Source organism: Phaethon aethereus (assembly GCF_964289735.1).
Source record: "Phaethon aethereus genome assembly, chromosome: Z".
Taxonomy (NCBI): domain Eukaryota; kingdom Metazoa; phylum Chordata; class Aves; order Phaethontiformes; family Phaethontidae; genus Phaethon; species Phaethon aethereus.
In genome coordinates, this window is record NC_138577.1 from 21,045,091 (window position 1) to 21,071,164 (window position 26,074).

Genomic DNA, 26,074 nt, shown 5'->3' on the forward strand with positions numbered 1-26,074 from the left:
TGCTTTTTCACATTTGTCACTGGAACCCTGACAGATCCAAAACAACCTGGAGCCCAAAGAGTACAGCATCTTTACCTGTATTTGCCAGAAGACGACTGTTCCGATCATGCCCAGTAATTTCAAATGAAATGATAATATGGAACACCTGGAGGCCCAGAGCTGATGGTGGAGAGGAGACAGTAAATGTAAAGAAATCTTCAGCACCCCAGCCAGCTGACTCGGCATGTAAGTGCTCATACATGATCACACCTTCATCCACCTGTTTTGGGTGAAGAAAAGCCATAGGTATAAGAGGGGAATAATTTTAAACACAGAAGGACAGAAAAAGAAAAAACTTAAGAACATTGTTCAAGAGAGTCCTTTGTACCTTAGTCTGCGCACTGTCTGTATGGAATCACAGAATCATAGAATTGCTTAGGTTGGAAAAGACCTTTAAGATCATAGTCCAACTGTTAACCTAACATTGCCAAGTCCACCACTAAACCATGCCCGAAGTGCCGCATCTACACGTCTTTTAAATATCTCCAGGGATGGTGACTCCACCACTTCCCTGGGCAGCCTGTTCCAATGCTTGACCACTCTTTCAGCAAAGAAATTTTTCCTAATATTCAATCTAAACCTCCTCTAGCACAATCTGAGGCCCTTCACTCTTGTCCTGTCGCTAGTTACTTGGGAGAATAGACCAATACTCACCTCACTACAACCCCCTTTCAGGTAGTTGTAGAGAGTGACGAGGTCTCCCCTCAGCCACTGCTTCTCCAGGCTAAACAACCCCAGTTCCCTCAAGCCGCTCCTCATTAAGACGTTTTTCTCTAGACCCTTCACCGGCTTTGTTGCCTTCTCTGGACATGCTCCAGCACCTCAATGTCCTTCTTGTAGTGAGGGGCTGAAAACTGAACACAGGATTCAAGATGCAGCCTCAGCAGTGCTGAGCACAGGGGGACAATCACTTCCCTACTCCTGCTGGCCACGCTATTTCTAACATGAGCCATGATGCCATTGGCTTTCTTGGCCACCTGGGCACACTGCCGGCTCATGTTCGACAGCTGTCGGATCCCCAGCGTAACTCTCCAGCCACTCCTCCCCAAGCCTGTAGCGTTGCATGGGGTTGTTGGGACCCAAGTACAGGACCTAGCACTTAGCCTTGTTAAATCTCATGCAGTTGGACTCAGCGCATCATTCCAGCTGCTGTGTGACTTACATCAAGACTATCTTGCATTTTTTTTTCTCTTAAGGTGGACTCTGTGTTGCCAGAGAAGCTTACCTGAAGGTAGGTGAAACGTTACAGGGCATGAATGCTTAATAAAGGCCTTACATGAAGAACAGAGTTATAAAACATTCATAAACTTAAACTAGCAATGGTAATGGTGAATAGGAGCTCAGCTGGACTGTATCTTTAGTGAATCAGAGTATCATATGTCTAGGGTTTTTTCGTTATAAGGATACCAGCGAGGCTGGAGTCGTCCTGAAAAAGCATAGGAAAGACTGAAGGCTTGAAAAGGACTTTCATGCAGGTATTTCATGGTGAATATCAAAAGATACTTGGTAAAAGACTACGGAAACCAGAAGGAGGTGCAATGACCATTGAAATATACTCTTGTTTGTAACAAAAGAGTTGATGGAATTACTTAGTGGAAAATTTCTACATCACAGCAAGAAGGGGATTCATAAGACACAGGAAGGAACCTGGCTTGTCCTATACTTGCCTTCACTGACCTTGCAGATCCTCATACTCAAGAGAATCCCATCAATCCCACCATGAGGATTTAAGCTTCAAAGTACTGCAAAATAATGCAGTAAATCTTCAGAAAAACATATGTTTATACAAGATACAGCTGTTTATCTCTTTAGGCTCCAAAGCAAAAGGCAGTATTTTCAGACTAGGATTCTCACCAATTGGAACTACAGATGAACTTTAAGATCAATACCATAATACATTGAAACTGCAATAGGATTCCTAGTGACTGCAAGACTAGAACACTTATTAAATCTCATCCAGTAGATTCAGCGTCTGGTCTGCTTGATAATTCATTCACTGACCTGAAGAGAAGGTAGCTATACCACTTAAATCCTTGGTAACTTCCCAGGCAACTACTGACCTGCCTTGCATGCATTAGTTTATAATTGCCAGAGAGTTCCTTGTCTGAGATGGTGCTAGTTCTAACTTAGAATACTAGCACTATGTATTTATAACATACTCTACACAGCTTGCAAACACCCTGAAGGAACTCATTAGCACACGTTCTTATCACATGTGCTTGAAAGGTGTGAAAAAGGAAAACAAAAACCCCCTGCTGCTATCATGGATAAAGCACTTTAGCAGTATAGAATCTGAGCTGTGACTACAGAGAGAGTTAATCCTGAAATTACTGCAACAGCCCCCACTGAGATCACTAGGGAAACAAGGCTTTCAAGGGTTGGTTTTCTCAGCAGCCTCAAAACCACCCCATCTTATTGTCTAAAAAATTCAGACTGGTGTGAAAAAAATCCGCATCTCCAGGTTTATGCTTTCCCTATACTGATGTAATTCTTAACGGCTACGATAGGACAAAGCAAACGAAATTGATACTAAAAGGATATGTTTGTTCAGAGTAACTTTCCAAAGCATGACTCTAGGACTTCAAGAGGGAGAAAGCAAATTTTCGTAACAAGAACAGGCACATTATGCATCTTTTAAATTCAGCAGTGTTGAATACTAGTATCAATCTTAATAGGGTTAGTTCTCTTTCAAATGCAAGCCCATGCTAATATCTGGGCTAAGAAAATAATGGAATTGGTGAGGATTATCTACACCAATGCACGCAGCATGGGCACCAAACAGGAGGAGCTGGAAGCCATTGTGCAGCGCGACAGCTATGACGTAGTTGCCATCACAGAAACGTGGTGGGATGTTTCTCATGACTGGAGAGCTGCAATGGATGGCTATAAGCTCTTCCGAAGGGATAGGCAGGGAAGGAGAGGCGGTGGGGTGGCTCTGTATGTTAGGGAGTGTTTTGATTGCATAGAAATCGAAGATTGTGAAGACCAAGTAGAGTGCTTGTGGGTAAGGATGAGGGGGAAGGCCAATGAGGCAGACATCCTGCTGGGAGTCTGTTACAGGCCACCCAACCAGGATGAAGAGACGGATGAGACATTCTATAAGCGACTGGCAGAGGTCTCACATTCGCTGGCCCTTTTTCTTGTGGGGGACTTCAACCTACCGGACATCTGCTGGAAGTATAACACAGCAGAGAGGAAACAGTCGAGGAGGTTCCTGGAGTGTGTGGTGGATAACTTCCTGATGCAGCTGGTGAGTGAGCCCACCAGGGGAGATGCCTTACTGGACCTGCTGTTTACAAACAGAGAAGGACTGGTGAGAGATGTGGTGGTCAGAGGCCGTCTTGGGCTTAGCGACCACAACATGATAGAATTCTTGGTTGTGAGGGAAGTAAGGAGAGGGGTCAGCAAAACTGCTATCATGGACTTCCGGAGGGCAGACTTTGGCCTGTTCAGGTCACTGGTTGAGAGAGTCCCTTGGGAGACAGTCCTGAAGGACAAAGGGGTCCAGGAAGGCTGGACAGTCTTCAAGAAGGAAATCTTAAAGGCACAGGAGCAGGCGGTCCCCATGTGCCGTAAGAAGAGCTGGCGGGGAAGACGACCGGCCTGGCTGAACAGGGAGATTTTGCTGGGACTCAGGGAAAAGAGTAGAGTTTATCACCTCTGGAAGAAGGGGCAGGCAACTCACGAAGAGTACAAGGATCTCGTTAGGTCAAGCAGGGACAAAATTAGAAAGGCAAAAGCCCAGCTAGAGCTCAGTCTGGCCACAGTCATAAAGGATAATAAAAAATGTTTTTACAAATATATTAACAACAAAAAGAGAGGCAAGGAGAATCTCCATCCCCTACTGGATATGTCAGGGAACATTGTCTCCAAGGACGAGGACAAGACTGAGGTACTTAATGCCTTCTTCGCCTCAGTCTTTAATAGCCAGTCCAGGTATCCGCAGGGTATTCAGCCCCCTGAGCTGGAAGACGGGGATGGAGAGCACAATGTACTCCTCATAATCCAGGAGGAAGCAGTCAAGGACATGCTAAGCCACCTGGACACCCACAAGTCTATGGGGCCCGATGACATCCACCCAAGAGTACTGAGAGAGCTGGCGGAGGAGCTTGCCAAGCCACTCTCCATCGTTTATCAGCAGTCCTGGTTAACAGGGGAGGTCCCAGAAGACTGGAGGCTTGCCAATGTGACGCCCGTCTACAAGAAAGGCCGGAAGGAGGATCCTGGGAACTACAGGCCTGTCAGCCTGACCTCTGTACCAGGGAAGATTATGGAGCGGTTGGTCTTGAGAGTGCTCACAGGGCATCTGCAGGACAACCAAAGGATCAGGCCCAGCCAGCATGGGTTCATGAAAGGCAGGTCCTGCTTGACCAACCTGATCTCCTTCCATGACCAGGTGACCCGCCTAGTGGATGAGGGAAAGGCTGTGGACGTTGTCTACCTGGACTTTAGTAAAGCCTTTGACAGCGTCTCCCACAGCATTCTCCTAGAGAAACTGGCGACTCGTGGCTTAGACGGGCTTACTCTTCTCTGGGTGAGGAACTGGCTGGATGGCTGAGCCCAGAGAGTTGTGGTGAACGGCGTTAAATCCGGCTGGCGGCCGGTCACAAGCGGTGTTCCCCAGGGCTCGGTTCTGGGGCCGGTCTTATTCAATATCTTTATTGACGATCTGGATGAGGGAATTGAGTGCTCCCTCAGTAAGTTTCAGATGACACCAAGTTGAGTGGGAGTGTTGATCTGCTGGAGGGTAGGAGGGCTCTGCAGAGGGATCTGGACAGGCTGGATCGATGGGCAGAGGCCAACTGTATGAGGTTTAATAAGGCCAAGTGCAGGGTCCTGCACTTTGACCACAACAACCCCATGCAATGCTACAGGTTTGGGGAGGAGTGGCTGGAGAGCAGCCCGGCAGAAAGGGACCTGGGGGTGCTGGTTGACAGCCGGCTGAATATGAGCCGGCAGTGTGCCCAGGTGGCCAAGAAGGCCAAGAGTATCCTGGCCTGTATCAGGAATAGTGTGGCCAGCAGGAGTAGGGAAGTGATTGTGCCCCTGTACTCGGCACTGGTGAGGCCGCACCTTGAATACTGTGTTCAGTTTTGGGCCCCTCACTACAAGAAGGATGTTGAGGTCCTGGAGCGTGTCCAGAGAAGGGTGGTGAGGGGTCTGGAGCACAAGTCTTATGAGGAGCGGCTGAGGGAACTGGGGTTGTTTAGTCTGGAGAAGAGGAGGCTGAGAGGAGACCTTATCGCTCTCTACAACTACCTGAAAGGGGGTTGTGGCGACGAGGGTGTTGGTCTCTTCTCCCAAGTAACTAGTGATAGGACAAGAGGAAATGGCCTCAAGTTGCGCCAGGGGAGGTTTAGATTGGATATTAGGAAAAATTTCCTCACTGAGAGGGTGGTCAGGCATTGGAACAGGCTGCCCAGGGAGGTGGTGGAGTCACCATCTCTGGAAGTGTTCAAAAAACGTGTGGATGTGGCGCTTCAGGACATGGTTTAGGGGACATGGTGGTGCTGGATTAATGGTTGGACTTGATGATCTTGAAGGTCCTTTCCAACCTAGTGATTCTGTGATTCTGTGTGATTCTGTGTTTTCTGTGTTTACCTCAGTAATGACTTTAAATATACTGAAGAAACTCTGGCTTGCTGCAAGATGAAAATGCTTCTAATACACCATAGTAAGTGTTACCAGAGAAAAAAACCCAATCATCATGTCAAAAACTACTGTGTTATTCAAGTGTGTTTAATGCACGATTAATTTTCTTACATTGGCTCAATAACTGTCCATGAAAAAATTTCTTGGAATGCAATAGTGATTTCCATTCTTTTTTTTTCTTTTTTTCTTTGGCAACAAAGCAATAAACCACAGGGCATAGGGATCAGTTCAGCACCATAGCAAAAGTGCTAACTATTTTTATAAGCTAGCTGCATAGTACTTTTCAGAAGTGAGATTTCAAGTTCCACAATACAGAATGAACTCAATGAAAACACAAAGAACTAAACTAAGGCAAAATATTTTCAATTCAAATCAGATTTACAAGCTTCTTACTACCAAACAGAAATTGAATGTCTTATTCTCCATTACATGGAGAATATACAATGTTTGTAATATCAATGCCATATTCTCACTGATATTTAACTTCATGTGGCTACAACACACTAGATAGTCAAAGTTTATTTAGGATGTCTTCTCTCTCCTTTACACCTCATTCTTTAGCAGAACAAATAGCAAGCTGGTTAGGATACCTTAATTCTACCCGCAATAAGTCACTTAGCTCTACTTGTTTGAAGTGAAAATGGCCAATACAAATAGCCTCAACAGAGAAGAAAAACATACACATTATTACAGCTCAAATCCTTACACAATTTACAAAGTTCAAAGTAAAGTTAGCTATACGTTAGTAAGAACTAATGCCATAGAGAATAAGTGGCGTGTTCTGACATGGCAGTGTCTGATAAAACGTATGTGAAGATCATATCCATAGGCAAAATGAGTAAAACTTCAAACCTTATCTGAAAGATTTTCTGTCTGACATGCTTAACTGTTTCATCTAACGCTCATAAAAATCACACATTTTAGCAACTGAAGGGAACAGTGTCATTATACAGTTCATCTCCCTCATAATGTAAGCCAAAATGCAGCAACTATTGTAACAAGACCAATAACGTAACAGGATTAGAATATAGTTTTAAGAGAAATATTCTGTGTTCATCTCTATTTATAAAGTTCAAGTAGAGATTCATTTCACCACAGTCCTTGGTCAGCTCATTTCAAAGTTTGATTATAAGTAATAAAGATGTCAACCTTTTTATTGTTCAGGTTTCAATTTTTGGCCAATAGATTTTCTCATTCCTTCATATATTAAATCAGCCACTTTTAAAACCATAACGTAGATTAAGACCAAATTATCTCTTAATTTTTCCTCCAGCAAAGTCAGAAGATTGAGGTCCTTTTATCTCCCCCACTTAGATTTTCTGAGAATCACTTACTGCACATAGAGCACACAGTTATATTCAGATTCTGCACACAGATATAAGTAACGTCTTTTCAGTTGCAAAAGAATGTTTTCTATCAAGTTACATGAGCTGCCACGTTTTAGTCATTCAGGTATGAAATCCTGTATCACAGTTAACATTCTTTAAACACTTAATACCACAGCCAATCAAGTCAATAGAAGTCCTCTTGGGGACACCCATGAGGACTGTGTACAGCTGAAATTAATCTGACACTTGGACTTTCCATAGAACAAAAGGCTACTCCTTCTGCCAAAAACTAAAGGCTCCCAACCTTGGACTGCTGGTTAATGGCACCAGAACAGCTCTTCTTGAAAAATACTCTTACAAGCAAAACAATGGAAATAGCCAAGACCCTGCTAGTATCCAAGCAGAGGGGAACAAAGGCTCCTCTTGCATTCATTACTAGATGCCAGATATTTAATGACATAGCAAATCTGTGTGATTGCACTGATGGGTCACATATGCCTCGTTATTTTACAGATGCAAATGGATCAGACAAAGAACAAGCAACTGAGATGCCCTTTGAAGTAACAATCTACCCCTGAACTAGTTATTATAAAGTAAATGCTTACCATAGACTGTGTAAAACTGAGGATTTCGTGAGTGGTATTATCAGAATTTACTGTGATCAGCCTTCCAAGTTTTGGGGAATTTACAATCATAAAAGTTACAGTTCTGTTTCCTGCATTGGTCACATCATTGGTTACAGCCTTCAGATCATGTCGTGAAATAGGTTTCCTGGAACCTAAAAAATGTCAATTATCAGTAACATAGATTTGCAACAGCAATTTTTCCCAAAAGGTAAGTTTTGTTTGCACAACTCGCCCTTTCATGTAGGTGTTCTTACTTAGCATTTTAGTAATACTTTATAAGATCAGCAGGTTTACCCTTTTTCTAGTTACCTTCTAGGTCTTCTACCTTCTTCCACAGCTTTTTCAATCAAAAAGCCCATCAGTAGGATGCACCTTTGCTTTACAAATGAAAAAACTGCATTCTCTTCAGCACATGCAATTGTTAAATACTAGCTTCTGCAAATACAACTCAAAGCAAGAAATAAGGCATGTACAAGAAGCCCCATTCCTATATTACATGCCTAGAACTGAATTCAATCTCCAGCTGAAGTCACCATTGTTAATGTTTTCAGTAATCCCAGTTGCCCACAGAAGGCAGGGTGATTTGGCAGGGAGAAGTCTTAACACAGCAAAGTTTCTAGTGAACACACAAACCAAAACTGATTATTACCAGAAGCTTGAATCAGACTTTATCAATACGAAAGATGATTTTCATTAAATGAAATTAAAAAATAAATACTGAATTAAACAAATTAAGAAGAACATCACACAACAGAAGTAATGGCCTGAACTGAAATAATGTATTGTTAAGACAGATGGAGACTGAGGGATAACAAAATTCCTTCAGTAAAAAGCACCACACACTTCTGGCTTAAATATTATAAAGAGCTTTCTGGCATTTAGTCAAACCAATACAATTTTTTACATAGCTGTGACAAAACCAAAGCTAGTAATTTCCTAAAAGAAAAAAGACATTTTATTTGGCTTCTTTTTTGATGCACTGTTTCAAGGTACACACTCAGCAAACTAAGTCTCATGTTTAATGATACTTTTGGAGGAGCAACAGATTCCCATAATCGTATTCCCGCTGCCCCTCCATTTTAACATTTTCTTTTTTTCTTGAGCAACAAGCTTTTATAGGTATCGATACATAATTTCAGATACTAGCAGTATGTAACCTTGAAGTCTGAATTATCAATCCATCTTCAATAAAGCATAATGTTTATACAGGAATAACACAAAATAACATGTTCCTGCTGTAATATTCAGAAGAAAAAAATAAGGGAAGCAAACTGAAGATTGGGGATATTTTGCAAGCCATTAGTAACATCAAGATTCTGCCTCTTTACATGTAGTTGTGTCCTAGTTCAAACTACATCTACTTTGAAACAAGTTGTTATAATGAAATTAGATCTGGCTCTGCCTGTTTCCCCCTTTTGACCTTCCCGTGCCTCTCTGTGTTCATACTGCTTTGAAAAGCAAAGCAGTCATAGAATCACAGAATCACAGAATGGTTTGGGTTGGAAGGGACTAGATCATCTAGTGCAACCCCCCTGCAGTGAGATCAGGTTGCTCAGAGCCCCGTCCAACCTGACCTGGAATGTTTCCAGGGATGAGGTATCTATCACCTCTCTGGGAAACCTGTGCCAGTGTTTCACCACGCTCATGGTAAAAAGTTTCTTCCTTAGATCTAGTCTAAATCTACCCTCTTGTAGTTACCCCTTGTCCTGTCACTACAGGCCTTACTAAAAAGTTTGTCCCCATCTTTCTTATTGGCCCTTGTAAGTACTGGAAGGCTGCAAGAAGGTCTCCCCGGAGCCTTCTCTTCTCCAGGCTCAGCAACACCAACTCTCTCAGCCTGACCTCACAGGAGAGGTGTTCCAACCTTCTCATCATTTTTGTGGCCTTCTTCTGGACCTGCTCCAGCAGGTCCATGTCTACACTCTTTTGGATTAGAGGGCAGAATTACCTCCCTCGACCTGCTGGCCATGCTACTTTTGATGCAGCCCAGGACACAGCAAGTGCACATAGTCATTCAGGTCTAGAAAAATTCCCCCACACTATATCTAATGCGAGAAGTCTCCCTCCTCTTCCTCTCTCTTGTTTTCGTTTTTTTTGCATGAGAGGCAGAGAGGGAAGTATGACCTTGTGTTGTGTGTACAGTAGACGTGGTCAGGAATTTAGAACTGAGAGCAACAGTTACTCAGATCATATATATCTACAAACACAGTTATTTCTCAATAACCTCCTACTTATGTAAATCAGGCCACATTGCCTTAACAGAGTAAGACAGAGTAACTCTCAAACATGGTCACACTGTAGTGATGGAAGGTACCGGTCCAGTTTTTCATCATCATACCAAGTTATAACACCACACCATCACAGTACAGGGACATGGGGACAGAGGACGCATGCCACAAAGCCCCCATTTGTTCCTCATAGGCCTGATCTCACCCACTGCACAGCACAGGCTGAAATACAGTCTAGGGCCACACTTTTCTGTAAAATGGATCCTCCTCAAACATTACCATCTCCTTCACCCACTTCTGTCCTGAGACTTGAGAACCTTTTCCAGCACCTGCAGTAGTTCTGCTCTGGTCTGACCCCTAAACAAGGAGAGGAAGGGTATTCGCCAGCCAACAGACTGGGTGAAGGAAAGGGAAGTAAGAATACTGTCTGCTTGTTTCCAAACATGAGAGCAGAGAGGTCGCAAAACCAACCCCACCCAAACACAACAGAAAGGAACAGAGATAGGAGAAGAAGACACACAACAAGGATGGGTGATGCAGGGCCAAGCTAATCACAGAATCCATACAGTAGAATGCAACAGCATAAGGCCTTCATTGGTACCTAATAATTTTGGTATCCATTTTTACTGCCTACATTTAAGATCTGGAAAATGCTTTGGCAAAAGCATTCAGCCTATCACTGCTAAACAGTTACAAATCATCCCACCTACGGACTGCTTAGACAGCTCTGCTTCGAAATACCTACAATCAGGCTGCCTCTCCTTCTCAAAGAGCAACTCAGCTTATTCCTTCTTTGAGCAATTGCTTCCCTGAAGAGAGCAAATCCGTATCTATCTAACATACGTAAGAAAAACTCATGTATCTAGCATACATAAGAAAACCTCATATATGTAGCAGTCAATTTACTGAGCACATTGAATAAAACAAGCTTCTGTTGAACAAAAAAAAAAATCCATGAATTGTATAAACAAATCTAGTATACCCAACACAAAAGAACCCAGCAGTGCATGCTCTTATAAAATTGCCGAACAATTTGCTTGAGAGAATAGTTTACACACAGTCATGAAGACATGGCAAATTCTTCACGATATATTCAAGTTTTACTTCCCTAGAGAGAAGATTCTTCAAGTTGCCTCCAAATTAACTTTTCCTGCAGTGCTATAAAATATAACAGGACACTGGCTATTGTTTTTATTCATATGAACCATTTGGCACCATCATTGTTGTAATAGTCATTTCATGATGAGCAAGTACAGCTGAAACCTATACAGCTCCAGAACGTCTCTAAAAAGTATCACAAAGAGAACACGTGAAAGAGCTAGTAATATTTTTTAACACCAAAAAAGGATTTTGCTTAGCAAAAGTAAGAGAGAATTCAGGAAAAACTGTAGGCTTAGATGAATACAGCTTGCGGTGCTGAAAGAAATACTCTATTTTGCAAACGGGAGAGCTAATTGACCGTCTAGAGACTTTGCCTTCTATGGAAGTATCAGGCATGCTTTTCTTACAATTATCTTTGGCTTAAGATAGAATTCCTGTAAATCCCTGTGCCTGAGGCAACCTTACACACCAAAATCGCAGATTAATAAACTTTGTAAGTGGATTTATGTAAATCCCATTTATATCGACTGAATTAGAAGATCATGCTGCTACAATCTCCTTTTTTGTTGTCTGTGGTTGAGTGGCTTTTGTCACAAGCCTTTGTTTATGCAGCTTATATTCAGGAAGTTTAAGTAAATAAAATGCTCCTCTTCTGTATCAAGTTAATAAATCAAGGTACAGATTAAGGCCTACAAAGCTTTACCAATTCTTGTTCAGAGCAAACAGAAGGTAGCACAAACAGAAGTGTGATGCGAACCATTGCTGAGAGAAGACTAATCTTCATTTCTCCTTTAATCCTGCAAATAAGGCTAGATTACTAACTCAATGAGGGATTACTCTTGCCAATGCAAAGCAGTAAATGGCTCTGGTGAGAGTCTCTTAATACATTAACTCCTGCAGGAGTATGACTTCATTAAAAAAAATACTCAGCTGCTGATCCAAATAGTTCTAAATGTACAAATATGAATCAAGTTTTCAGTCCTTCTGATACATCAGTCAGCCTGTGCTGCCCTCCATAACTCAGCTCAAACAACAAGAAAGTGAACTAGCAATCTGGTGAGTTTACGTGTGCTATTCTGAATCCCATGGACACAAGCTTCTCTCTGCTTTTACCAGGCAAAATCACAAACAGCTAAGACACCTCTACATATATGAATATATTATAGAGATTTTAAACAAATCTGAATAGGAAATGTTCAGATCTTAAGCAGACAGTGTTATTCTCACACCGTGCTTACACAGGGATTCACTGCCAATCTCTATCAGTCCAAGCACATGCGCATATCAAGAAGTTAAAGTCTGTAAAACAATAAAGCAATATATTGTTTGAAAAAACATAACTGCTCTTTTTAAAAGCAGATAGATGTTCCCAGGTACAGTTTTCTATAGTTCAGCCAGCTAGCTACCTGACAAATAGCTGTATATTATACATTTTTTTCATGTGGACAAAATCATGATGATCTTTAAAAACAGACCTGGAAAGACTCTGAGTCCTTTATTCACTTCAAGGCTAATCACTAGCATCCGAGCTGTGATGCTAAAAATCTGTCGAGGTGCAAAGTTCAAACCATCTGTTACCTGAAAGTTGAAGCCTCCAGACATTGATCCTGTAGAAAACAAAAATGTAAATTTATTCTTGTATTATTCTGTTTGTCATACAAAACATACAAACATACACTGGACACGTTTTGCTCTTGGCTGCAGTGAAATATATCCAAAGTCATCCTGAAGCAATTTTTGATCAGTACTTCTGTATCTTAATTAGAATTAAATAAATTAATAATGCAGAGAAGACCTTCCCAAGGAAGAACTACTGCCTGCTGTTTACACAGAAGGCCAGACATCCCTCAGAGGTAAATCAGCAGAGTACCCCTTCCTTTCTTTCTTCACTGACTACAGTGGAGCTGAACTTGGGGAGACGATGACTCCCAGATTTCCTACTCCTTTTATATCTTAGGAGGGACCAAAGCACTTAATGTGTCACTTTTTGGCAAAGCAGCAATTTGGGGAGAAAAATAACTAGAATGTTCTTTCATTTTGATTTACATTTAAAGGACTGAATCAACTCTCAGGTTGTTTCCTTTGCCTCTTCACTCCACTTCAGCTTTGCTGAAGAGTGTATGCTGTCATAGCTTAAACTATTTCAGAGGTTATGTGTACTTATAATAAATGACATTTTTTTCTTTAATCTTAGGACCTGTATGTACTTTGGAACAAGCAATAGCAAAATACCTCCAGGAGTCTGAGTGGATTCCTGTAAAAATACATCCCGCGGAACTAATTTACTCCTTTAAGTAGAGGCTCCCCAGATTGTTTAATTAGGTAGAAAAAGAAAATGAAAAATTGAAACATTAACTGTTGCAACCAGTTACCACTGGTCTTCTATTTGCTTTGCCCAGTTTAGCCATAACACACCGCTACATTAACAGATATCCTGAAAGTTGAGAGGGTATGTACTTTCACTTAAAGATCAGCACTCCTTGCCTAACTATACATTAACACATCAGAAGAATCAAATGTAGTTTCTGAGATTATAGTTAACAATTCCCCTAGGTGATGCTCTTATATCCAGCCAGGAACTGAAGCAGCTGTGGAAGATCAGATTATACTGTTTTCATTTTAAAAGATTTTATTCTCTGATGTTTTCTCTTGATAAAAATCTGTAAGTAGCTGCACATTTAAAAAGTCTACTTTGCCTCAGGTTGGGAAACAAAGGCTTGCTTAGCCTCACTTGCTTTTTTGGCTAGCACAGGTCAACTGCCCAATTGACACAGACATTTTGTCACTGGCAGAGTCAGGAACAGAACTAAATCCCGAAGTGCTGCTTGGGTGGAGCGTGTATTATTTTATCACAATTAATTTTTAAAGGCATCAGATATGATCAAAAGGACAAAAAAAGTGATAAAAAGGACACCAGAAACAGGATTGTAAAAAACTGCACTGAAAAGACACTGAGACTTCAGCACCAACAAGAGTTCAATTCAGGACTGCCCTAAAGAAAACACTGGCAGGGCTTAAGGGTAGACCCCATACTGCAAAAGCGGGATGGGAGCACTCTGGTGTGAAGTGAGGGTGGAAAAGGGAAGGAACTCTCACACTAAAAGAGGAGTACAGAAAAGGAAAGGTATGTTCTGCTTCTGCGTTTACTCTGGCGACAGAACAATCAAGGATTACAAAGGAAACACAAAATTTAAGGGGACAACATGAGAAAAAAGAGGGAAATTTGTAACTCACAGCACAGAATAAGCAGCAGAACATAACTCTCAAGACTGAGCAAAAATGAAGGGAAAATTTTATTAAGTCTAATGTTAGAGGCACAAAAGCAAAGTATGGTAGTACTTTCTTTGGCAGTACAAAAGACCCAGATGATGAAGAGTCCCTGCGATGTGGAGATGTAAAAGATCTGTGGTGCCACGAGGAGCAGCCAGGGAATAGAAGAGCTGCCTCAGCCAAGATGCTGCCGCTCTTCTCCTTGGAAAGGGCTCAAGTGAGTAGGAAAAGCAGACATCAGGCTGTGGAGAACATGAAATGGGGGTTCTTCCCAGGAGGAGCCAAAGAAGCTAGCACACGCTAAAAGACTGAAAACAAGGGACAGGGCAGCTGAAGGAAAGGGGTAAAAAGCCAAATGACAGCAACCATGTAAGGAAAGGCCTCAGGACAAGGTTGAGAGTGAGATGAGTGTAACAAGTACACTGCTAGCAACAGTCCAAGATGAAGGACAAAAGAAAATCAGAGATGGACAAAGGAAAAGAAACAAAATGTCCTAAATACTTTCTAAAACACTGGAAGCCATGAGGCTGATCCAGAGCAGCTGCAAGAGCTGACACATGCCTGGGCAATTTTATATTTCAAATTTAGTGTACAACCCACACTCCCACTCACTGGAAAATTAAATTTGCTGTTCTTTTTACTATTATTAATCAAGATTCACTTTCTAATGCTACAGATGTGCATTTGGCCTTTCTGGAACACAGAGTAGATTCATTTCCTCACTGATATTACCACCATCCTACCATCATATGGGTTTTTACATGTCAAAGTCTCCCTTGGAACAATTAAAACAGCTTGGCTCAGTTTTGTAACCCTCTTGACCTCTCATTGCCGAATTATTTGAGCAGGATAGTTACAGCTCACCACCAACTGCTTGTAAAGCAATTTTAGCAACACATATGCACTCTGCAAGACAGCACATCGGAAGTCAGAGCACTTTAACCTGCACCAAGATGAAGACACAGCACAGATGTGAAGTGACTGCTGCACCCAAGGGAGCACTGGAAATAATTCCAGCCTGCCTCAGGGTCAGCAAGAGAGTGCTGTATCTTTTCCATATCCTTCCCCAAAACTGGTTTATTCCTTCTTCAGCACCTCCTTTCTTCTTTCAGCTGAGGTAACATGATAATAGAGCTGGAGAGGAGAGAAGCAGCTATTGCCCTGTAAAAAGCCCACCTCTTACACTGTCTGGGACCCCACTGGGATCTTCATTCCTGCGGCTTCCCAGCACTGCCACTCAAGGATGCATGAAGCTGCCCCGAGTTCTTTTTTTTTATTGCTCACACACCCTCTCTGTAGCAGCAGCACAAATAACTCAATCTCTAGCTCCGGACATTGGCAGAAAAGAGTCAATGGTTAAAGCTGAATTCCTCCACAGCCTGAAAGAGAGGTTCACATCACCCAGACGAACTGTAACTTCATTGCCCAGAGCTGCTCAGGAACACAACTACACTGTGGCAGGTATCCGAGAGACTGCTGGTCCATGAATAGTTCTGCACTGTAGCAAGACTGAAAGACTTCAGGAGATTCTCAATTACAGTGGTCAAAAAAACGGATTTCATATTTCTGAAAGCTGCAGAGCAACATTCCCCTACTGCATACCTGCATTCAGAAAGCAGGCTGCTACCAACTGAACCACTAATACACCAAGGTTTCTTGGTGAGCACACATTTAAGTAGTCATCAGACCCTTTCCTGTTTGTGAGATCATATATCACATAACCAGTCCTCTGAGATTTTTGTGACATTACAAGGAGATCTTCAAAGGATTACAAACATAAATATACTGAATAGGAGCAGTATTTGGGTAACAGAGGTAGTATTTTTGAAACCACATACCATTGTGTACAAATACCAGCTGCCCTTCAACTATATGAGCTTGGGTAAAACTAAGGATGCTCTTGTTTGGAGAAGACTTCAGAGTCAAATGCCCATTGCTAGGTGGAGTAATGGAATATATCAGTTCTGATGGTGAGGAGTCCTTGTCTTCTGCACAGAGGTCATCAGTAGTTATTTCTGTGACTGAACCCACCCAGACCTTGAAAAGCAAAAATAAAAAAATAATAATGAAAATGCATACAAAAGAAAATCGGGGGGAAAAAACCTTCAAAGAAAAAGAAGGAATAAAGATTTGTGCTGTGCAACACTACCAGCTATGACAGGTTTCTTCACTGTCCATCCATGGACTGGAATAGTTAATGTTGGCAAATGGTTTTCAAAAAACAAGACCATGAAATAATACAAGCAAACATAACCTACACTAGTTTGAGCTTTAGACAGCTGCAGCATGAGTGCTCTATTTGTCAGGGACTATCCAAACTCTTATAAACACAACAAAATTGTATTTTGATAACTGAGTCAAGGAGCTCCTTTCCAACACATACAAATGAATATTAGTGTTACGTACTCCACAGCAGGCAAGGCATTCAGTATGCTCTACTTTCACCAGCAGAAAATACAAAACAGCCCAGGGACAGCATAATCTCTAATACAAATAGAACACTTCTTGTAGCTGCATTATTTGCTTCTAAAAACACACACTAAAGACCCTTTTTTAGGGCACCAAACAACCCACAGAGGTTCTCAGTCCAGTGAGAGATAAAGGAATCAACACTTTGAACAGCTGCTTAGCACTTTGCAAGGTCATGCTTCCAGACAAAATAGCTACCTAACGTTTGAAAGATGGTATAAAACCCATTACTTAATTCTAATAAATCAAAATGCCTTTTTATCTTAAGATATGCACAAACTGCAAGATCCTCTCTCAAGCAGAAAGACTGCTATTTGAGCAGTTTTTTTCTATAAATCCAGTGTTTATTTCTATTGTTCCAGCACAATGCTTTTTAAAGTACTGTACATGCTGAGGTGTTCCATGACCTGCAATATGATCCTTGAGGAATGAAAGGAGATCCAAGAGCTGAAAAGGGCTCTAGGGAAGCGGACCCTCAGAATACTGCAAACACTGTACAAGTGCATTATTTTCCACATCTGGGATCAAGTCCTCCTTGAAGACCACCATGAAAACTGTATCTGAACTTCCAGGATGTAGCATTACACTAATTTTGCATGTGCTTAACATGTTCCACAGGCATGGTCCGAAAACAGGTTCATGACCCTACCCACTGGGAAATAACCCATTCTGCTCTACTTACCGCATTCAGCTTGTCAGTATCTCCTTGCATGCCACATACCCTACCAGACACACCATATTCACGGCCATTTTAATACTCTGGTATTAATAATAAATCACTGGTAGGTTAGTGATTTAAAGAAAAAAAAAAATCAGTGTTTGAATTTGGTTTTTAAAAATACCTAATTCTAGGAAAATACAGCCCTCTTGTGGCAATAAGAGGACACAGTCATTTCACAGCATCACTGCCCATAAGTATATTTAAACACATATATAAATGTAGTAAATAATGCCATGATAGTGATTTTCTTAAAAAAAATCCTACTTCCCTTCCCTATTCCTAGCCCAGAAAAAAAAAAATTACCATAGAACTTGTGGAAATTTTAGGAAATTATACCTAAACTGTGGCACAGTTTCTAAATAAACATATCCCTCACGCACATGTTCTAATGGAGAGACTTCAAATTAATGCAAGGATTACTAGCATACATTACAGAAGCTATCAGGACAGTAGAACTGTGTCTAACTCATACATTATGTTAATGTAAATACTTCAGCATGTCATAAGTTCTCAGAAAAAAAAAAAAAAAAAACAACCCAAAAAACATAAAACCCTAAGAACTTCACTTACTTTCACTTCCTAGGGAAAAATCAGAAACAAATACCAAAATGTTTGGTTGTTTGTCCTCCTGAAACTCCTCCCATGGTGTTCATAACCTTGGTGGTGTTCATAACCTTGATAACAACAGACAAGGTTGTTTGAAGAAGGGATGTTATGGATCACTCAGAAGTGAAGGAGCTGGAGTTGAAGGACTCATTCAGCATCTGTGCACATGCTCAACAGTTTCTTGCATTTGGCCAGAAACGCCATGATAAAGGCCAAAATTAACTTTCATATATCCATGCCAACATTACTGGCCACATCATGTAGCTCTTTATAGAAGCTATTTCTCAACAGCAGATACCATATGCTAACCTTATTTTTCAGTTCTTCAGCAGTTCTTTCTAACTCTTTATATTCAGATCTGCAAAATTTCTGAGGTGCTAAACTTCAGTCAACTCAAATGGTCCTACTGGACCTCAGTTTTCACAATTCTAGTCCCTCATTTTATACTTTTGTACATATTGCACATTTCCAACCTTTCAAAAGATATAAAAGAGCTACTGCTTTTTTAGAAGCAACACACAGTTTATTACTCAGCATTCACCACTAGCAGTGTCCTTGAGGAGCACAGGCTGCTTGTCTAGAACATGAGGCCAGCAAGTATCACCCTACTCAGGAATGCCTGAATCATCTCAATATTTAGCATTTTCTTCCATCTACTTGTGCAAGTTTGCTTTGAAGAAGGATCATCTCAGTGTATTCCTCCCAGTATGTAACTCAGTTGCCAGCTTTGTTTTAGTCTGCACAGGAATCCAACATGTAGTGTGCGTATTAGTACCCACTCGTGACAAAAATAAAGTTTATTTCTCAGCAATAGCTTATGCAGGACCAGCAAAACCACAGGCACAAAGGCAACATAGTGGTTCTGGGTATGCAAACTGCCTCCCCAACAGAGAGGACCAACTTTGACCAGGATAAAATATGCTACCATTGTTCTTCCAAAGCCTAGACTTATGAGATATTTTTAGAAAAATCCACATGCTGCACTGCAGTGCACTGCACGGCCTCAGTTCTGTTAACAGGCTGCAGTTCAGTGCCAGACATGCACCAGAAGGGAGGCACAAAAAAATTTCTGACTGGACATATATCCCTCTTGTCTGTGACTTGACAAACATTACTGTGTGCTGTGCTGATGTCTGTAGAGTACCACTGTAATGACTTTAACCACAGAAGGTTTTACTCTGTACCACCCAAACACTTGTGAATTGATGTGACAGTGTGCCCCCCACAACCTGACCTTTACTTCCCGTAACCCTGCTCAAGCAATAACCACCTGTAGTTGTTGTAACCGATTCAGCTGGTTGTGAGGGCTCCATCCAGCTCAATGCAGATTTGAGAGCCAGATAACAGCACAGTAGCCACGGGAGAATTTGAGCAATGCGCCCACCTAACCACAGTGCTGGTCAATGAAACTAAAACCTGTAGTCAGCATGCAAATATGTGAGTCAATCATCCTACCCTCATAAATAGTGAGCAATCCAAGAGCCCTTTGAGCTCTCCTGCATGGCTCTTGAGTAGGGACGTCTCTCAAGGTTACGCATGCTGCAGAGATCCCTTACTCATCGATATCGACAGACTCCTTGGTGCAACAGATCCTCGGTTAAGTGACTGATAGTTTGCTAAACTTTGTAAGCTTTGCTAAGATTATATCTTATATTGATTGCGTAGATATAATCCTTTAGACATAAACCGTTGACCAAGTCTGGGGCTAGGATTGGATCTAGCCTCATCTAGACTGCTCCAAGTAGAAGTTTAGAAAGGGGATCCTCTCTGAACTTTGTGACTCAACAGGAGGGTCTCCCTGAGAATTTTGTCCACATTGCCCTGTCCTCTATGCAGTAAACAATCAAGTGTACCTTGCCATCAAATCTTGTTAAACCACTGTTGCATTTGCTATCAAACTTTGTTAAATTGCTGTTTTATATCAATAAACATATTACCGCTTCTCTCTTACAAGTGAAGTACCTCACTCCATTCACAACAAGTGAATCTGCCCTTCTGCCAACCCAGGGCAGGCTGTCTTGTGTTGTGAGCATCTTCAAATTATCATGGATTACTTGCTGTCACGGTGAAGCTGCACAATACTACCACTATCACTGTTTAAAAATTATGGTTTTTCTCATGTGAAAAGTCTAAATACACAGCATAAGGTTATGATAGTCTTTACAGTAATCCATTCTCCTTCTGCAACACACAACTAAATATGTAAAATTAAATGCTTGTTTTAGGTGCCACCAATTTGCAAACCGCATCATACAGCACTGGGGATCAGACAGCCTTAAAATACACTGCTCAGCTTCTTTCAAACCTATTCCTAAATATCTTCTCTGTCTTGATGCCTTTCAGCTGGTTTACGGTCACCATATGTTCATTAGTTGACCCACACCCATTTCATTCTGCTTTTCAGAGCACCTAATTTTTTTTTTTACTCATCAGATCTCAGATTGGAAGCCTTTACACACAGGGGCTTTTTGGTCTACATGGGAACAGTGTCCATAATAAATTACTTCTGGTTACTGAGTGCTACTCTAAAACAAACAAGTAACAATCCCATAAATAAATAAATAAATAAATAAACCTGAAAAAGTGCTGAAACTGTAGTAGTGATTTTTTTCAAGATTGAAAGGTACTCAACGATTTCTTTGCCTCCATATTCACTGGCAGTCTCTCTTCCTACACCTCGAGCGGAATGGACCAGAGGATGACGACTGGAGGAGCAAAGTCCATCTCACTGTAAGAAAAGATCAGGTTCAAGACAACCTGAGGAACCTGAACATACACAAGACTACAGGACTTCATGAAATGCATCCCAGTGTCCTAAGGGAATTGGCTCATGTAGTTGCCAAGCCACTCTCTGTGATATTTGAAAAGTCAAGGCAGTCAGGTGAAGTCCCTGGAGACTGGAAAAAGGGAAACATTGCACCCATTTTTAGAAATGGTAGCAAGGAGGACCCTGGGAACTAGTGACCTGTCAGCCTCACCTCTGTGCCTAGGAAGATCATGGAGCAGATCCTCCTAGAAGCTCTGCTAAGGCACATGGAGGACACGGAGGTGATTCGAGACAGCCAGCATGGCTTCACCAAGGACAAGTCCTGTCTGACCAACGTAGTGGCGTTCTATGATGGAGTGACCACATCAGTGGACAAGGGAAGAGTTACCAATGCTTTCTATCGGAACTTTTGTAAGGCCTTTGACATGCTCCCCCACAACATCCTTCTCTCTATATTGGAGAGATATGGACTTGATGGATGCGCTGTTGGATGGATGAGGAATTGGTTGGATGGTTGCATCCAGACAGTAGTGGTCAATGGCTCAATGTCCAGATGGAGATTGGTGATGAGTGGTGTCCCTCAGGGGGTCATATTGGGACCAGTACTCTTTCAGTATCTTCATCAATGACATAGACAGTGGGATCGGGTGCACCCTCAGCATGTTTGCAGATGACACCAAGCTGAGTGGTGCATTTGACACACCTGAGGGACAGGATGCCACCCAGAGGGTCCTGGACAAGCTCAAGGAATGGGCCCAGGTGAACCTCATGAGGTTCAACAAGGCCAAGGGCAGGGTCCTGCACCTGGGTCAGGGCAACCCCTGGTATCAGTACAGGCTGGGGGATGAAGGGATTGAGAGCAGCCCTGCCCAGAAGGACTTGGGTGTCCTGGTGGATGAAAAGCTGGACAGAAGCCAGCAATGTGCACTCACAGCCCAGAAGGCCAACCACATCCGGGCCTGCATCAAAAGCAGTGTGGCCTGCAGGTCAAGGGAGGTGATTCTGCCCTCTGCTCTGTGAGACACCCACCTGGAGTCCTGCATCCAGCTCTGGAGCCTTCAGCACAGGAAAGACATGTTGGAGCGGTCCAGAGGAGGCCACAACAATGATCAGAGGGATGGAACACCTCTGCTGTGAGGACAGGCTGAGAGAGTTGGGGTTGTTAAGCCTGGAAAAGAGAAGGCTCCAGGAAGACCTTATAAGGTGGCTTACAAGAGAAATGGGAACAAACTTTTTAGTAAGGCCTGTAGCAATAAAACAAGGGGTAAAGGTTTTAAACTAAAAGAGGGCTAATTTAGACTAGACATAAGGAAGAGATTTTTCACATTGAGAGTGGTGAAACACTGGCACAGGTTGCCCAGAGAGGTGGTAGATGCCCCATCCCTGGAAACATTCCAGGTCAGGTGGGACGGGGCTCTGACCAACCCAATCTAGTTGAACATGGCCCTGCTCACTGCAGGGGTGTTGGACTAGGTGACCTTTCATGGTCCCTTCCAACCCAAACTATTCTATGATTCTATGATTAAAAAGCCAGCTATGTTTATGAAGCACAAAATACAGCATCAGTCAACAATTTTAAAATTTTCTTCAGGAACTGGGCAGGGGGGAGGCAGTTAGAAAGAAACTAGCATGTCCTCTTTTTAGGCCACAGTATCACACAGTAGTAGCTTTAGTGTCTGCACTGATATTTTTATGACCTCTAACAGCTTAGATTTTCACAGATTGCAACATACTATTCTTATCAGGAACTTTTAAATAAGGGAACAGAAATACCCAACATGTAGACAATTCTCTGAAGTAGTGCCAGTGAGAATGTTGCTCTTTTCTCTTGCTCCATCCCACAAGGGACCCACAGGACAGCAGGCAGCAGAATGCACCTCAGCAGGCCTGACCCTTCGGCACACTTAATGGCGAGAGGTATAGAGTCTGAAGGTTGCGCAAAGGCAACAGTAAGATATTTGCACACTCATCATCACTACTCTTAGTAGTTTTCTAAATTAGGCTGTTCATTAACAGGCCTCAAGATGCCCTAGCAAACAACATTAGAACACAACAATGACCCAGGTGCAAGCCATCCCACCCCACGAGCCCTACGTCAGTCCAAGAGATTTCATGTATGTTCAAGATTAAAAGAAAGTTCAGTCAACCTTCTAGATAAATCTTACATTACAACAGCAGAAAATGTTCTTCATCATGACTAGAATCTCCCTAAATACTGTGGTGGTGCATCCCCCCAGCTCTTGCATCTGGGCTGCTCTAAGTTGCCTGACAACTGACAATCCTTGGCCTCCAAACAAAGGGTTTGGCAGTTGAGAACCCCTCAGCTGTACCAAGCATTCTTGTGTAGCCAAGGAGGAGAATGGCACTGAGTGTATCAGGGACACGATCGCCTAAACAAGATACAGAACAAGAACAGAACTAATCAAGTATCTCTATGCCAATTCTGGCAGCGGTAGAACTTAAGAAACCACCTGCCTGGATTGTGGAAACTCACTGATGCCTAAAGTCAATCACCTCCCAGTGCTATGAATAGTGGTCCCAAGTGAGACTCTATGAGCTCTCCAGGACCACAGCAGACTGCGACCAGCACCTCCCTCTGACCGGGACACCTCTCAGAGTCCATGAACCCTCAAGTTCATGATCAACTCAGAGGCTCAACTGTTCACCTGTTGCGCAATGCAAAGCATTTGATGTGAGTATCTGACCGAATTCAAGGGGGATATTTAATAGGTACCTTTTATCTACCTCTCTTTATGTGTCTCTGTATCTACACCTGTATGTGTGTGTGATTAAGGAATCTTAGTAAGTTTACGTTGATTATACTGCTAAGTTTTAAATTATTCAATACTGTGATTTATCTCAATATTGTTAGTGAATTTGATTGCTGTTATTTTGTATCAGATTGTTGCCATCTTAAAATTACACCAAGCACAAAATGTATCACCACACAAGAATGCCCAGTACTCTATCCCCTTAGTCATAAACTTGACCAAGTCTGGGAGAAGGAGTGGATTCAGCTGCACATAGACTCCTCTCTGAGAAGGAGTTTAGAAAGCAAGGGGGTCCACTCGGAACCTCATGACTCAATGGGAGGGCATTCCTTTACTTTCCTTACCTAACCTTAGTCATGAACTGTTGACCAAGTCTGGGACTAAGGGTGGATTTCAGCCCACTCTGAATCTTATGACTCAATGGGAGGGTCTCTCTTGCTTTCTCTCCTCAATATACACATAAGCCACACTAACCTGACTTGATCCACGAGTAAATCATTCCAATCTAATGGTAATTTGGTTTCTCTCTGTATACCCTTTCCCTGTTGAATAATAGAATGGACGTTGCCATCAAATTTTGTTAAGTCACACTTTTTACAAATTTATATTAAAGTCATTCGCTTTCTGATTTCCTTGGTGGTGATTCTTTAAGCGGCCTAATCACTCATTCACAACAAATACACATTACCCACGTACTGCCTCCCTTCATTAACACTAATTTATTTAAATTGTAAGACCATCATTTCTTATATTGACTATCCCACCTAATACTTTGTTAATGAAGTTGCATTAAATGGTATCAGGATAAAAGTAATTTTAACGTTTCAAAATGCTGACAAACATACCCGAAGAATTCTGTTAACTTTTATAACAGGAGCTTCATCATTTACTGCAGTAATTGTTACAAATACAGTTTGGGGCAAGCTTTGTTTCCACAATTCTGTGTTATTTACTATCACAGTAAAATTGTCCATCAGTTCCTCGCTGTCATCATGAACATAGTAGATTAATTCCTGCTCCACCTGAAAAATACAATAACCTGAAAAATTAGAGGCTAAAAGAAAATGAATGCCACATTAAAAAGAAATAAATATTCAAGTCTAGTCATGCGATGTGATGTGGTTCACCAAAACAACAAGGCATGCTCCCTCCCCACCTCAAATGACCAGCTAGCAACTGCGGAAAGATCTTTGGTACAAGGCCAGAATAAAGCTAAAACTCATGCATCTCACCACCTCCCACCAAATCTTCCCACTGCAGGCAAAAGTAAGTTTTAGCAATACAAAGAATTAATCATGACTACAGAAAAGCATATCTAAATGCATTACCTGTTTTCTGGTAAATGTGGTTAACTTTATTCCAGGAACACGAGAGTTTTCAACATACCCATGTTTTGGCTGCTCAATTAAAATAAATTCACAGCTGAGTCCTGCAAAGTGTCTACTAGAAATTTTTAGATAGTCTTCCACCAGGGCTTTTGAGCCTCCTTCAATTACTGTCAAGTTCTGTACTTCCAGTGGAATCATTCTGGGGATGATGTCTACAGACATCTCTATTCCACTCACTGTTTGGATACCATTGGTCACATCCAGAGAAAAACAGTCATCTAGTTGGTCAGAAACCGTCTGCACATACTGAATTTTGCCCTCATCAACATCTTGTTGTGTGAAGCTCAAAACTGGCCTTTGATCAGCACTGAGATAACCTTCTTTCGAGGAAAACTTCCGAATATATCCATGTACTGGAAGCTGTCTTACTGTGAACACAATCTCAGATGGAGAACTGTTTTCATGAACAACCTTAAATTTAAAAACATACCCCAAAATTATTTAAACAGAAACAGGAGAAATTCTTCAATTCTCTTCTGAATTTTTCACTTTTAACCCTGGGATTGTCTACCTAATTAACTAGCATTCCTTATTGCAGTTACATGGTTTATCTGAAAATTCCTGATACAATACTATACAATACTTTAAGTAGACGTGTGTTAAATAGACTTGTCACGGGAGTGTTTTGTAAATTTTGAAAAGGAATACACTGCGGAATTAACTAATAGCCTAAGCACTGCAGACCCGTGCCTGAAACAAGGACAGCAGCACAGCCACATGCTGCCACAGCCCCCTCGCTGTGGTGACTGCAAGGCTACAAACAGTGGGGAGGAAAGTATTAACCAAAGAAAAAGGACCTCCAGTTTGTGACTTGATGTTTTTAAAATTTTAGGTGCAATCCTTAGACAGTGTTAAATGGGCTAGCTCTACACTGAATGAAACAAAACCTTTTCTTCCTTGGCATTTCCCACACCAAGATGGGAATGATACATGAACATTAAGTACAAACAATTGTCACAACCAAAACAAATATACAAGTGCAGCATCTCCGAATCTTAACTTTCTCAAGCATCAACATTTAATGGAGTAAAAGACTACAGGAAGTCTTCTTCTTTAACATAAACCATTTTCCTTTCTAGAAATGGAAGGCTGCTAGTGTCAGTCTCTC

General features: G+C 41.8%; 1 protein-coding gene across 1 annotated transcript in view; it reads right to left on the reverse strand.

Annotated features, from left to right (window-relative positions):
* LOC309415821 (chondroitin sulfate proteoglycan 4-like) overlaps window positions 1-26,074 on the reverse strand; it is a gene marked incomplete at both ends in the record, with an annotated part of 44,857 nt that overhangs the window by 2,396 nt on the left and 16,387 nt on the right. The window contains 6 exons of the mRNA XM_082013460.1: window positions 76-259; window positions 7,625-7,797; window positions 12,450-12,581; window positions 16,083-16,281; window positions 24,424-24,600; window positions 24,907-25,377. Coding sequence (XP_081869586.1) covers window positions 76-259; window positions 7,625-7,797; window positions 12,450-12,581; window positions 16,083-16,281; window positions 24,424-24,600; window positions 24,907-25,377 — 1,336 coding nt within the window. The remainder of the gene's footprint in view (window positions 1-75; window positions 260-7,624; window positions 7,798-12,449; window positions 12,582-16,082; window positions 16,282-24,423; window positions 24,601-24,906; window positions 25,378-26,074) is intronic.